We start from the raw sequence: 13,885 nt of genomic DNA, 5'->3' as shown, positions 1-13,885 counted from the left end.
CCCAGCCCTGTGCCAATGTCACCCAGCTGTGTGCCAGTGTCACCCAGCCCTGTGCCAGAGTCATCCAGCTCTGTGCCAGGGTCACCCAGCTCTGTGCCAAGGCTGCCCCAACCGGGCCGCAACCCCCAGCATCTGTCTCTCCATGGGCACCCCTTGGCCTGTGCGGGTGCACCCTGCTAGTCCTGGCTGAGGTGGGTGGAGCACTGGGGGCACTGGGGACAGCCCGGTGGGGCTCTGGAACCCATCCTTGGTGGGGCAGGAGGGGCTGTGAGGGTCTGGAACCCATCCTTGGTGGGGCAGGAGGGGCTGTGGGGCTCTGGAACCCATCCTTGGTGGGGCAGGAGGGGCTGTGGGGCTCTGGCCACGTCCCAGCCCGTGCAGAGCTCTTCAGACACACCCAGACCGTGGGAGATGAGCAGAAGGAGGAAAGTAGCATCCACTCGAACTGACAGATCGCTGATTACCGTGACAAATGGCACTTGTTCTTCCTGATAATTAGCAATTATTCGTATCCAAACCTTGCTCTTCCTCCAGACCCAGGTTCTTTTCAACATTCCCAGGGCACTGCCCTCCTCTGGCCCGTGTCCTTCCTGTGTGGGCAGGGTGGGGACAGGTGGCACCAAGGCCAGGCTGCTCTGACCCCTCTGCTCTCAGATGGGTCTGTGCAGTGAAATTCCAGGAGAGGAAGGGGGAAGGTGATGGATTTCATGCCCGAGGCTGCTCTGTGGGAGTGAGGGGCAAGAGGAGCAGCTCCTCCCTTGCTCTCCCCAAAACTCAGCGCCGCTGGCGGTGCCAGCTGGGTGCTGCGGCAGCTGCTTTCACCAGCACCACGCAATGAAGGTTCAATTTTAAAAATAAAACCGCATCACCGGCACCTGCCGAGCGCTGAGCCCGTCCTTGACAGCACTGCTGCACCTTGGGGCTCCCTGTCTGAGCCATACTGACCCCCCTTTCTCCAGAGCCACCTCCTCTTCAGGGCTGCTGCAGAGCGTGCAGCCAGGACAGGAGGTGACAACTCCCAGCAGAGACAGCGCCAGGAAGGTCACAGGAGAGACACAAACCCATCCCCACACCTCACAAGGAGGCACAGCCGCCAATAACTGGGCAAAATCCGCCTCTGGTTGGCTGTGGCTGCTCCTCACCCCGCTCCAGAGCTCTGATTATTTCTTTGTAGTGCCACGACAGCCCTGGCCAGGCTCTGAACAAAGGCTGCCCGAATTAATTGATCAACAGAAGGCAAAGAGACTTCACTCATTCTAAGCAGCCTTTGGGTGCTTCCCCAGCTGCTGTCACTGCTGTCACCAGCCAGGGCTCTGTGCCTGCTCCTGGGCATTGGACAGCCCGGGAAAAAGAGACGTGGACGGGTGAGAAGCGGCATCAAATCATTTCTAAATATCGTTGTGCTGAGTTGGCGTTTAATGTGCTGGCCAGACAAGGCTTCCATTTATTCAATAAACCAATTAACTGCACGCCTTGAGCGCAGCAACTCCGCAGCTCTGCTCAGCGCCATCCCCACGCTCCCACAGCAGCACCAGTGTCAGGCTGGGAGCTCGTGTCCAAGGTGATCCCGGGGTGCTGGGAGCGATTCCCGCCAGCCTGGACACACCTGGGCGCTCCGGCCAGGCCACGCACCTTTCTGACCGCACAACACGCGCCAGCAGAGAGGAATCGGTGCATTTGTCCTCCCTACGAAGCGTCACCACCCCAGGCTCCCTCCCCAGCGGGGATGTTATTTAACAGAGCAAGGCTTCGCTTCACACCTTGCTGCTGCTAAAACCGGCCCTTGCTCACCACGTGCCACCCTTGATAAAGTGGCATTGTCCCCACCCCCAGAACATCGAAATGACCCACACAGACAAACCAGGGCAGGATTACTGGATGGTTTCACTCAGGTGTTTGGATATCTCTTTATTGCCAGCTTCAACCGTGGTTCAATAAATACAAAATTAAAAAAAAGAAAAACAAACTCAATAGATTTTAATTAGCATTTATAATAAGTATTATTATTGTCATCATTATTAAATATTCCCAACCAACTGAGATCCCCTGGAGATGTCTGACTATAGCTCAAACATGAGATGCACACAGAGTCCCTTATAATATTATATTACATCTTTCTCAAGCTTATAAAAATATATATTGACTTCTCAAGTGTGTATTTACAGTACTTAATATGTGGCTAATGAATATAAAAGCATCTGGAGATGAACCAGCTTGATTCCCGTTGGGTTTCTTGTGAGGGGAGTGTTGCAGACGCTGCTCCAACAGGACTGGGGCTCTCCCAGCCCGTGGAGGAGGCAAGAGCCTCATCACGTGCCAGAGGCTGGATGGGGAGAGACCAGGGTCATCCTGAGGCATTTCTCTTGCAGCTCCAAAACAGCATTGCTGATTAATTTAATTATACTCCTTCCCCAAGGAGAGAAGCTGAGAGGATGAGAGTTCATTTTAATATCATAACAACAATCTGTGGCTTTAATCTATGAATTTTGTTGGCTCGTTTCGGTGAGGAGCTCAATTAAAAGTGTTTATTCTTGCAAAAAGCTGGGCTAGAAGGCTGCTTCCATGAGGGGCTTCCCTTTCCTTTCTCGAAGGAGAGGCCAGGAAAGCTGGTGACTCCTGTTTCTGCTGGGTTAGAGCCCAGCCCAGAGCTCAGCTCCCTCCACACAGCCACGGCTACTTCCCACGGGAGCCCCTGGCCCCGGCTGGCCACTGCAGCCCAGGGAAAGAGCTGTGACCATGGGTAACTGTGCTGAGGTTTATCCCTCTTCAGCTGGGCAGCAGCCAGAGGGACAGAGAGGCAGATTCCACGAGTGGCACCCAGAGCCAGCCCCCTCCCACCTCCCTGATTCTGGGGGCAGCCTCAGTTCTGGGGGACTCGAGGAACGTGGGGCTGCCTGCCCATGGCCAGGACTGCTTTCCAAACCCAGGCACGCTGTCACCTCGTCACCAAGCCCTAGATGTCTCCAGGCTTCCTTGAGGTGAGCCAGCCTGGAGCCAGCTCCTCCAGGGGCGACTTCCCAGCACAGCTCCTGCATCCCGACAGACAGGAGGAGCAGGGAGAGGGGAGAGAAGATCCAGATCCAGGCCAGTTCAACCCCCTGCCCAGAGACCTGCAACGTTCTCTCTCTAGAGACAAAATGTAAACACAGAGAGCGCACAAACTGCACTTGATCCTTGGGATCGGGCATTTCACTAAATGCAGGGCTCAGTTCACTGCTGTTCCTCTTCAGGGTGGGAAACAGCAGCACGGCAAGTGACCAACCCGAGGGGACATGGGCCAAATAATCAGAGAAATTGTTTCTGTTCAAAAACACTGACCAGGAGACGCTGGGGAGGGAGCACGGTTTGAACTGCAGAGGGGGCAGGAAGGAGAGATCTTGTGTTCCCCAGAGCACATACAGCACTCGCCTGGGCAGAGCGGTCACCACGCCAGCCCCAAGGGCCTTTCACTCAATCCTCGTTCAGATCCTCATCCTCTCAGAGCAGGCTAACAGGAGGGAGCAGATTCCCAACCAGACTCTGAGCATCTCCCACAGCCTTCATCCCCTATGTAAATCTTTGCCTTTCAGCATTAATAATTCACTTGTGATACTTAGAGACCATAATAAAGCCTTACAAAATTCCATACGGAGCTGCAAATACCCATTTAATTAATTAACTTCAAGGAGAGTTGTGTTATTAAGATGCTGTTTACGTCTTCTCAGGGATCAGGCTGCAGCTATGGGAGCTGCCAGCATGCCAGGCAGGTTTGTTGGTGCCCACAAAACAAAGTGTGGGTGTGCATCCTGCATTGCATGGATGCAGCCAGCACCATCCCCTCTGTGCTTCACTGGAGAATATTTAGTTTTGTTCACCAGCTTTGAGGTGTCAAAACTCGGTGAAGTAGCTCATGGAGCAGAAGGAATGCGACTGGGAAAGAGTTTCCTTCAGCACAGATGGGGAAAGTCACCTTCCAGGAGTTGGGCATTGGGTGAGAGCTGCTCTCTAAATATAAAAGCAATAAAAACTCCTCGTGGGGCTGCTGCGATCTGTCAGGTTGTATAAAAGTACCCACGGATTCACCCGCAGGACTCTAGATACGGAATTGTTGGCTCTGGATTAAGACAGTGCAAAAAGGTCCATCCCACCCTGTGAACTCAACTACCACGTGAAATGGCATCAACACAGTTTGACTCATCTTACAGAACAGTGCCGGGGAGAGCCACGTCCACCCAGGCACATCCCTGGGACCCCGGGCTGCCCCGGCACAGGGGACAGGAGCTCCGCTCTCTTGCCCCGTGTTTGGCAGCACCCAGCCATTCCCACAGCCCACCCGAGACCTTCGGGGTCCCGAGGTGGGGCTGGTGGGGGCCAGCGGGCCACTCCTCCCCGGGGAGCGCCGGGCCGGGGCCCTGCGCCGCTCTGCAGGACGGCTCTTCACACCTGCACGCCCCGGCCGTGCATCCGGATCACCTGAGCCCGCAGCGCCTGGATGCCGCTCAGGATGGTCTTGTGGTGCTCCGCCAGCGTGATCCCCAGGCTGAGGATGTCCCTGCAAAACGAGCCCCACGTCAGGCAGGACAAACCAGCCCTGAGCACCGCCTGCCCCCACACCGGGTGCTTCCAGGCCGGGCAGAGCACGTTCCAGACATGCATAAGGGAGAAACCCCCGAGCTTTTGTCCCGGCCCAAGCAATTCTCACGCTGAGCAGGAATTCTGGGCTAACAGGAGCCTGCAGCGCACGCCAGGCGTGGGACAGCTCTGACCCCACCGCCCTGTGCTGCAGCACAACTGATCATCGGCAAATCACACTATCATTACTGACCAGCAAATGCCAAAAGTTACAAATTATCGTTACTGATTATCAGTAAATCACATTGGATTTGGCTCTGCTCTCTGACAGGGGCAGGAAACGTTGCTCTCGCTGCACCCACAACAAGGTTACAGCTGGGAGAACGGGTCACTTACTGGGCTGTCATCCTGGCCACCGACTCCAGGCAGCAGTAGCCCGCAGCAGCGAAGTTGTCCTTGTACCTGCCCATTTCTATGGCTTCCAGCCACTCACCCACGGAGCTGAAGGATGGGAAGGCCGAGAAGGTTCTCTTGGAGAGGGGGACGGACGTGCCATGGGACCTGCCAGCAGAGAGGGTGGTGAAAGGGGAGTGGGGCGCGGCAGAGCGGGGACAGGCAGGCGTGCCAAGGCGTGCTCACCTGGGGCACGTAGAGCTGGGACACCTGGAGCTGGGGCACTTCGGGGGCTCCAGGCTCTGCGCCAGCTTGCTCAAGGCATCGTGGATCTGCGAGAACTTGGGCCGCTGGCTGCGGTCCTTCTGCCAGCAGCTGAGCATCAGCTGGTGGAGGGGTGGCTGGCAGTTGGCCGGGGCGGGCAGGCGGAACCCGTCCTCCACAGCCTTCATCACCTGCAGCACATGAGGGGCCGGGGTCAGGGGCTGCAAACCCAAGGAAAACCCCTGGGGCAAACCTCCCTCCTCACACCCTCCATCACCAGCGGCTCCACCGCCATCCACCGGGAAGCCGCAGGGCACTCACGTCCTGGTGGGACATGTCCCAGTAGGGTCTCTCGCCGTAGGACATGACTTCCCACATGACGATCCCGAAGCTCCACACGTCGCTGGCGGGGCTGAAGTGGTGATACTGCACGGCCTCAGGGGCTGACCACAGCACCAGGCTCTTCCCACGCTGCACGGGAAGAAGGGCAGGAATGATTTACGTGCCCAGCAGGATGTGGCCAGTGCTGGGCAATCCCTGGGCAGACATCCAGCCCTCATCGTGCCCTGCCTGGCACCACGGGGCGGACACCGAGCAAACCCGCGTGCCAAGAGAACATTTAGGACTAAGAGAGAACTGTTTCCTCAGTTTGCTTAAAATGTCACCGCAACTGTATGCTGCAGGGCAGCGTGAGTCCTGAAATATTAATGGGAGAGGAGAACGTCCCCAGGAAGAGCTGATGGCATTTTGTACATTAATATTTGACAAAAACCACCTCTCAGCTGTGCAAACGCAAGTCCCTCTGCCCTGATTTGTGCAGCGGGGTTGTGGCCAGAGCAGGCACGGTGCCAGGCCGCTGCTGCCACCAAACGCATCGGATTTCTTGGAAGAAGCTCGAGGTGCAGAGCCCCTGTTCATACCTGAAGAAGGAAACGGGAGCCTGGGAAAAGTGCTGACCACGGAATGTGGAAACGCAGCTCACCATGGTGGAGAAGACGGTTTCCACCTTGTCCTCCTGTGGCCGTCTGAAGCCCGTGATCTTGCACGCCAGGCTGCTGCTCACCAGCACCTTGTGGGCAGCGAGGCTCCTGTGCACGTAGCCCATCTCTGCCAAGTACGCCATGCCCGAGGCGATGCCCTGCAGCATGCAGACGAGCTGCGTGCCTGTGAACTGCCCCTCGTGTTTCTGTGAAAGCACAGCAGGAAAAGACAAAGCTCAGCGATGTCCGTGGTCGGGAAGAGTCCCAGCTGGGCAGACACCCCAGCACTCACCCTGAGAAAGGAGTCCAGCAGGCCGTTCCCCATGTACTCCATCACTATCATCATGGGGCTCCCTGCACAGACAGACAAGCGGCACGGTGTGAGTGCCGCCATCACTCAGGCACGTCACACCCTGCAGGGGTTAAAAATCCAGGTGCCAGCCCCTGCACTGCCTGGCTTTTGGGGGAGATAAGGACCTTATCTCAGCCAGGTTGTAATGAGCACTAGGTCCAAGGCGTCCCCGTCATTCCCAGCTAGGAATGGATTCCAGTATCAGAAGTTCCCTTCATCAGGACTCTGACGCACACCACAAAGGACAGCACAGCCCAGTGAAAGCAAAAGCAACCAGCTCAGCCAAATACTCCCTTTCCTAATAAAAAGCCGAGTTAGAATCAGCTCACATGCTCGGGTTTCTCTGGATTTACATGAATATCCATTTAACTATTGCATCCATGGCCTGGCTCTGCACACATGCTCACGGGAGAGAGCTGGAGCAGTCAGCCTCATCTGTTTTACTGACAGAATCTCGCTTCAATTCACTTTTATTAAGAGCACACGGACTTGGCTGCTAAGCCAGTCCCACTAGCTGCATTTATTAATCTACCTGGAAGCATTTTATTAATCACCACAATGCAAACGCAGCCGATGCACGTGGGAAGAGCTGCTCTCCAGGTAGCCAACCACACCCCTAGCACCAGGTTACCCCTCCAATGCAGCAGTTTAAGCCCATTCCTGCATGGGAGCCTCCTGGGACTCACGTACCGCTGGAATCCTAGAAACTTAGCATTTGGGGTTTTAGTGTATAGAAATACACGTGAGTCAAGATGGAGGATTTGGGGCGTTGTCTAAGCCCTTCTTCTTCACCTTCTTCTTCCTTTTTCTTTGAGGGTTTGGGTGGTAATTGGGTGAAAAAGGTCCTCATTGCGGGCCTTGGGTGGTCATTGTTGGGTCAAAAACATAAATAACATAGGTGTCACCTCATTATTGCGGATTATCACTTAAATAAGCTCGGAAAGGGCTAGAAGCCTCCATTCTACCTTCATTTCCTACGACCTCCCGGCGCCTGAGCCTGTAAACACTGCAAACAGACGGGACGCAACAAACATTCCAAGCCCGAACTCGAGCTCCTCCTGACCCTGGGCGGAGAAGAAGCGAAGCCCAAACCCCTCCACAGCGTACCTCTGGTGACGACCCCCTCCAGGCGGATGACGTTGGAGTGGTCAAACTGGCCCATGGTGCAGGCTTCGGCCAGGAAGGAGCGCTGCTGCTTCTCGGAGCAGCCGGCCCGCAGCGTCTGGATGGCCACGGGCAGCTGGCGCTTGCTGGGCAGCTTCAGGCACCCCCGGCACATCTCCCCAAACTCTCCTGCGCACAGCAGAGAAATGGTGGCGGTGGTGGTGGTGGTGGGACGGTCATGGCACACAGAGTGATGTGACGCGAGTTTTCAGAAGGCTTTGTTTGTTTCTGGCGGCGTGCTGCCATTTTTATGCCATTTTTAAGCCATTTTTATACCATTTTTATGCCATCCTTATGCCATTCTTATGCCATTTTTACGCCATTTTTATGCCATTTCAATGTAATTTTTACGCCATTTTTATGCCATTTCTATGCCGTTTTTATGCCATTTTTATGCCATTTGTATGCCATTTCTATGCCATTTCTATGCCATGTTTATGCCATTTTTACGCCATTTTTATGTCATTTTTATGCCATGTTTATGCCATTCTTATGCCATTTTTACGCTGTTTTTATGCCATTTTTATACCATTTCTATGCCATTTTTACAAACCTCGAGGGCAACTTCTAACTGGTTAATGGCTCTCTGGTTAGTTGTTCTGTTGGTTAGTAAAAGGTGTTTTACTCGTCCATCAAATCTGTCTATTCTCGGATTGTTTACGTGTTTTCTTTACTGGATCTCATGGGACACATCCCTTGTGGCCCCGGGGGCACTTATTTCCCACCCTCGGAATAGATCGCTGCGTTAAAGGAAGTTCTCATTCTCAGAACAGCTTCACGCGGGAATTTGCAGATTGCTTGTTAGCTGCACTTAGAAGAAATGACAGGGCAGCTTTTTACCCTATTCCTAGAGAGAAATGGGTTAAAACAGACCCACGGCAGGACTGCTGCCGCTCCCACCAGATCCTGAGCATCCTGCCGCTCCTCTGCGTGGCTGCTGGCCCTCAGCCATCCCCAGAGCCTCTCTGCTGTTCTCTCCACGCTCTGCTTCAGTGCGTGTTGTGTTTTCTCCCGTGAGAGGAGGATGAACGCCCTGTCGCTGAGGTTGTGCTCCAGGCCTGGCTAGTTCTGCCTCCTGGTCTGCTCCCCACAGAGCTGGACACAGCAGGGCTGCAGGGCTCCTGCAGTCCTTGAGGAAGAACATCCCACTGCACAGCCGTGCGCTCCGCAACAGGAGCCACGGAATTCCCAACGTGAAAAAACAACATTGGCTTTACAGCAAAAAGCGTGTAGCTATGAACGGCTTTATTGATTTGGAAATCAGGCTCTCATTAGGTCAGCAGTGAGATGAACAGCCCCCAGATTCCTTAGATTTAAATGTCTTCCTCACTCATTTTTTTCCTTGATTTTTCAAACACCAGATTGCTCATGAAAGGCGCACGGGGCTCCTCCGAGCTGCTCCACTCTGCAGTTCAGAGGGAACCTCGTCCCCTCCTCAGCGTCCTCTGCCCTTCAACACTGTCCTTCAGCTGCAGGCAAAGCCCTTCCCTCCTCCCTTCCTCCACCTCTGCTGCTGCTACAGCTGAATTTATCTTTAGGGGAAAGAAATGACAAAGAATGATCACGCTTCCCACTCTCTAGCACACAGTAGCCATTAAGGCTCGAGGGTCCAGTCAGGTGATTTTAATTCGCTTTTAAGTTTTAGGCAGTGAAGTTGATGAAAATCGATAAATCATTAGGTTCACGTGTTTATAAATAGTTTTCACGCCGCTGTCAAACTGCCCAGATGCAGATAATTGCTGATGCTCTCTGGCCCGCGTGGCGTTCGCTTGGCTGTGCTCAGCGCCTCGGGAGAGCGCCAGGAATGTGGAACAAAGCTCCTGGATAAAATCCTCAGCTGCAGGCAGGTACCCCCAGCTCTGGAGCGCTGGAGTGAAAGGGGAGCACACGGGCACAGCCCATGGCACGGGCACAGCCCACGGCACGGCCACTGCTGGATCCCATCGCTAACAACGGGCAGGGCGCACGAGGTTTTTTATTCCATTCATCGGCCTCAGCGAAGGCAGAGACATAAAAGATGGTAAAACTCGTGCCACAACAACAGAAGCCAAAGTTCTCCTTGTTACGAGGCCTTTTAAAAGTTTTTTAGCCAACAGGCTGATGCTAAAATCTTACTTAATCAATAAACACCACACGTACCCCTCACAGCACACAGTGGCTGCTGCAAGGCCACCACCCCGTGGAACTTGCCTGTCCTGATAATCCTCTCAATTTTGATGCTGGCATTATCCAGTTCCTTGGCAAAGAGGTGCACAGCCTGCATGGGGTCCTCACAGGTGCTGGGGTCAATGTACGTCCTCCTGGTCGGGATTTTAACTGCAGGAAAGGCAGAAAGGGCAGGTGAGAGGGGCTTGGCACAACTTCCACCCACCCGTCCTGGGAACACGATCCCAGCTTATCCAACTCCTGGTCCGCAGGCAGGACCAAGGTGCCACCTTTCTGTGAGCAAAGCAAAAGATTCGGTTCTAAGGTATTTAAGAATTTTTTTTCTTTAGGATTAGGTGAATCCAACAGCTCTGCTCTGCTGCCACAACCCCCGGGTAAAGGAGAGCAGCCCCTTTCCTCCAGTGAAGCTCCCACTCTCCAAAGCTAAGTGAAATGGTCACGGCAGGCTCTTCTGCTTCTGAGGCACTTTGGGGAACAGAAAAGCATGTGTGCACTCCGTGGGCATGTGCCCGGAATCAAATAAACTCATCAGTCCTGACATCCAAATTCCCTCTGACAACTCCTGTCTGTAAAATTATTGCTGCTCAATAATCCAGAGTAGCCCCAGAAAACAAGGCTGTTTGCTCGTGCTCTTGAGAGGCTGATGGAATAATTTATACCCCCGCTGCAAGCTGCCAGTGTCCCCATTTCCCCCGGTGACCCGCAGGCGGGACGGACAGACGCTGGCACACGGAGCTGTCAGGAGAGCTCCTCAGAGAGCCTGGCTGGGCCAGCCCCTGCTCTGGGATGACGCAGGATGACAACACGGCAACAGCGAGGGCTCAGGGCTGCTTTGGTGGGTTACCAACACTGATAAGCTCGGGGATCCCACACCGGCCACGACTCACAGTGGAAGTACAGCTCCTCATCCCCGTCCTGGCTGGCTTTGCTGTACCCACACTGCCTGCAAAGAGAGAGAAGATGCCCACAAGAGAATGAAGGGGCAGTACCCCGGGTGAAACCCCCCTGGACCACGCCTGGCCCTGCTCACCTCCTCCAGACCGTGACGCCCACCACCACGGACGCCAGCGCCGTCAGCCCCACCACGGCCAGCACGGCGATGGTGAGCACGGGGCTCTGCTCGCTGGAGGCCACTGTCACTGCAGGAGGGAAGCAGAGACAGTCACCAACGTGCTCTGGGGCAGTTTTGAGGAGAGGAGCTGGTCACTGCTCCCGTGGCCAGCCTGTGTCCTCCAGAGGAGCCACTCGGCTGCTCCTCACCATCCCCACAACGATTCTGCTCCAGCTTTAAGAGCCCAAGCTGGTGGGATCAGTCCAACAGACAGAACAGCCCAGCACTGCTGCACCAGCTCCTGGTTTCGTTAATCAGAGCTGAGGAAGGATCCTGTTTATCAGAGGAACGCATCGAGATTTATGGCCTTACAAATAGTTTCCTTTCATCACGTTAATCCCTTTTCCTCCTGGTTTTGCAAACAGGGGTATTAGATAGCTACATTCTCTGTAAAATTTTTATTGGCCTCAATTAATTCTGAAATGTCTTCTGTGTGGCAAATGAAGGCAATTTAAAGCCCTGTTAAACACAATCTGTGGGAGCTGCTCTGAGCCAGCCAGCTCAGCCTTGCGCTTCCAGCCAGCCCGGGGGATTGTGCCGAAGCCCAACATCCCTCCAGCCCTCTTTCGGTGAAATCAGATGATTTTGGACCACAGTTATGAATGGGAATTTAAAAGGAGAAGTCTCAGCAGATAACACTGATGCTGGCTGCCCTGAGCCAGCCAAGGAGCAGACGAGCCAAGTGCCTCCTGAGCCAGGACAGCAGCGCGAGGCAGGGAGCAGTCATGAGCTGAGCAGGTTTTTGGGCAATCCCAGCCAAAGAGCAGAGACTCCTCACGAGAAAGGAGCCAGAGAGCAGCCACCCTCATTGACTGAGAAGAGACAGGACAGGCAGGGCAGCAAGACCAAATCATCAAATTCTAAGGGGAAAAGGCGAGGAGAAGCAAATTCCTGGGCAGCAGCGGGACAGAATGGGTCTGTGCCTTAGACCTGGAGAGGCAGAGCCAGAGGAACAGGGGCTGCTCCGTGAAAGCAGGAGCAGCTGGGGCACGAGCTGGGAGCACAGCATCGTGCCAGGGACACGAGCCCTGCTGCACTTACACTCTGCCAGGGTCTCCACTTCAACGCCAGGGTTGTAGCTCCCGTAGTCTGGAGAGGAAGATGTTCGGATTTGGAAAACATAGAGGGTACCAGGCTTCAGGTTATTGACCGTCACGGCCGTTGACGTGGTTTTCACAGTTGAGTAACTCTGATCTCTCTGATCCTGGGAAATAATGAGAAACCTGAGATGGAGCAGGACTGACAGCTGAGCCACGGAGCCACCACGGCGTCAGGACAGCCTGTGCAAAGCGCCAGCCTCCAAAAGAAACAAGACATTCACCGGAGGTCTCATGGACAGAAATTTCATGGGAAGGCCACAGGAAATGGCAGGTGGAGCTGGATGAGGCTGTGAAGGCACGAAGGCAGAAGATGGGGTGGTGGGGAGCAGCTGTGCCACCCCTCGCAGCAACCTCCCCCCGTGCCAGGCTCAGCTGTGGCACCAGCAGCCCCTGCCTGCTCCCCTGCTGCAGCCGCTGGAGCAAATCCGTGTGGATTGGTAAACTGGAGCCCCGGGGGGCATCCCAGCCCCAGAGAGTGACACAGGCACTGTCCCAGCCCCAGAGAGTGACACTAGCACTGTTCCAGCCCCAGAGAGTGACACTGGCACTGCCCCAGCCCCAGAGAGTGACACTGGCACTGTCCCAGCCCCACAGAGTGGCACAGGCACTGTCCCAGCCCCAGAGAGTGACACAGGCACTGTCCCTGCCCCACAGAGTGGCACAGGCACTGTCCCAGCCCCACAGAGTGACACAGGCACTGTCCCTGCCCCACAGAGTGACACAGGCACTGTCCCTGCCCCAGAGAGTGACACAGGCACTGCCCCAGCCCCACAGTGTGACACTGGCACTGTCCCTGCCCCACAGAGTGACACAGGCACTGTCCCAGCCCCACAGAGTGGCACAGGCACTGTCCCAGCCCCAGAGAGTGACACAGGCACTGTCCCAGCCCTACAGAGTGGCACAGGCAGTGTCCCAGCCCCACAGAGTGGCACAGGCACTGTCCCAGCCCCACAGAGTGACACAGGCACTGTCCCAGCCCCACAGAGTGACACAGGCACTGTCCCAGCCCCACAGAGTGACACAGGCACTGTCCCAGCCCCACAGTTCAGCACAGGCAGCGTCCCAGCCCCACAGAGTGACACTGGCACTGTCCCAGCCCCAGAGAGTGGCACTGGCACTGTCCCAGCCCCACAGCCTGGCACAGACATGAGCAGCAGCCACACTCTGCACTGCTCACATCTCTACCAATTGTGTTTCCACTCGATACATTTTCCCCTCTGAATCTTCACAGTAAAACCAAAAGCTTTAAAAGCAGAGATTAGGAACTAAGTTGATATTCATGTCAGCATCAAGGGTCTCGTTCCAGCGAACAACTGATAAACTGAATTTAAATCCTCTACCCAAGGAGGAAGGTTCCTCATTTCATACCCCCAGTAGCATGTTGCTTGCAGCCCATTTGCACAGGAATTAACGTCTGGGGCTCCAGCGTTCGCCCTCCCCCACAGATCCCTCCTCTCAAATCCATCAGGTGCTGAAAATCACATTAATATGAATCAGCTCCACGGTAGCTTGTTTCTAAATACAGAAGCTGACATGTCACCTGCACAGCGTGCCCGACACGCCGTCAGCTCCATAACGAGCCCGAGCACACGCAGATAAGGTAATTTGCAGAGCTGTGTCATAAACTGCATTTATTCTGATGTAGAGCCTTCTCCCTGCTCTGCCCACTGGTTATTCCTCCTAAAAATTCCCAGCCTACTGCACCTGTCAAACGGCAGCAAGTTTTAAAACCAAGGAACTGCCACAGAAACATCTCCTGGGTCCCCTCCCATGTAGAAGGGCCACTCACAGCTCACCACAGCCA

At 54.9% G+C, this 13,885-nt stretch overlaps 1 protein-coding gene across 5 annotated transcripts in view; it reads right to left on the bottom strand.

The window, feature by feature from the left end:
• Positions 1–1,901: 1,901 nt before the first annotated feature.
• The window catches only part of EPHA10 (EPH receptor A10), a 35,026-nt gene continuing 23,042 nt past the window's right edge, over positions 1,902–13,885 (bottom strand). For all 5 annotated transcript variants that reach the window (XM_040086070.2, XM_040086071.2, XM_040086072.2 and 2 more), the window contains 11 exons: positions 12,023–12,185; positions 10,901–11,009; positions 10,758–10,813; positions 9,895–10,020; positions 7,648–7,833; positions 6,481–6,542; positions 6,191–6,394; positions 5,530–5,679; positions 5,191–5,399; positions 4,948–5,112; positions 1,902–4,531 (listed from right to left, as the gene is read on the bottom strand). In XM_040086070.2, coding sequence (XP_039942004.1) covers positions 4,417–4,531; positions 4,948–5,112; positions 5,191–5,399; positions 5,530–5,679; positions 6,191–6,394; positions 6,481–6,542; positions 7,648–7,833; positions 9,895–10,020; positions 10,758–10,813; positions 10,901–11,009; positions 12,023–12,185 — 1,545 coding nt within the window. In that variant the 3' untranslated portion in view covers positions 1,902–4,416. The remainder of the gene's footprint in view (positions 4,532–4,947; positions 5,113–5,190; positions 5,400–5,529; positions 5,680–6,190; positions 6,395–6,480; positions 6,543–7,647; positions 7,834–9,894; positions 10,021–10,757; positions 10,814–10,900; positions 11,010–12,022; positions 12,186–13,885) is intronic.

The sequence above is a fragment of the Hirundo rustica genome, chromosome 25 (assembly GCF_015227805.2).
Source record: "Hirundo rustica isolate bHirRus1 chromosome 25, bHirRus1.pri.v3, whole genome shotgun sequence".
Classification (NCBI taxonomy): domain Eukaryota; kingdom Metazoa; phylum Chordata; class Aves; order Passeriformes; family Hirundinidae; genus Hirundo; species Hirundo rustica.
The sequence above is the reverse complement of the archived record's forward strand: the minus strand, read 5'-3'. Positions and strand labels throughout refer to the sequence as shown.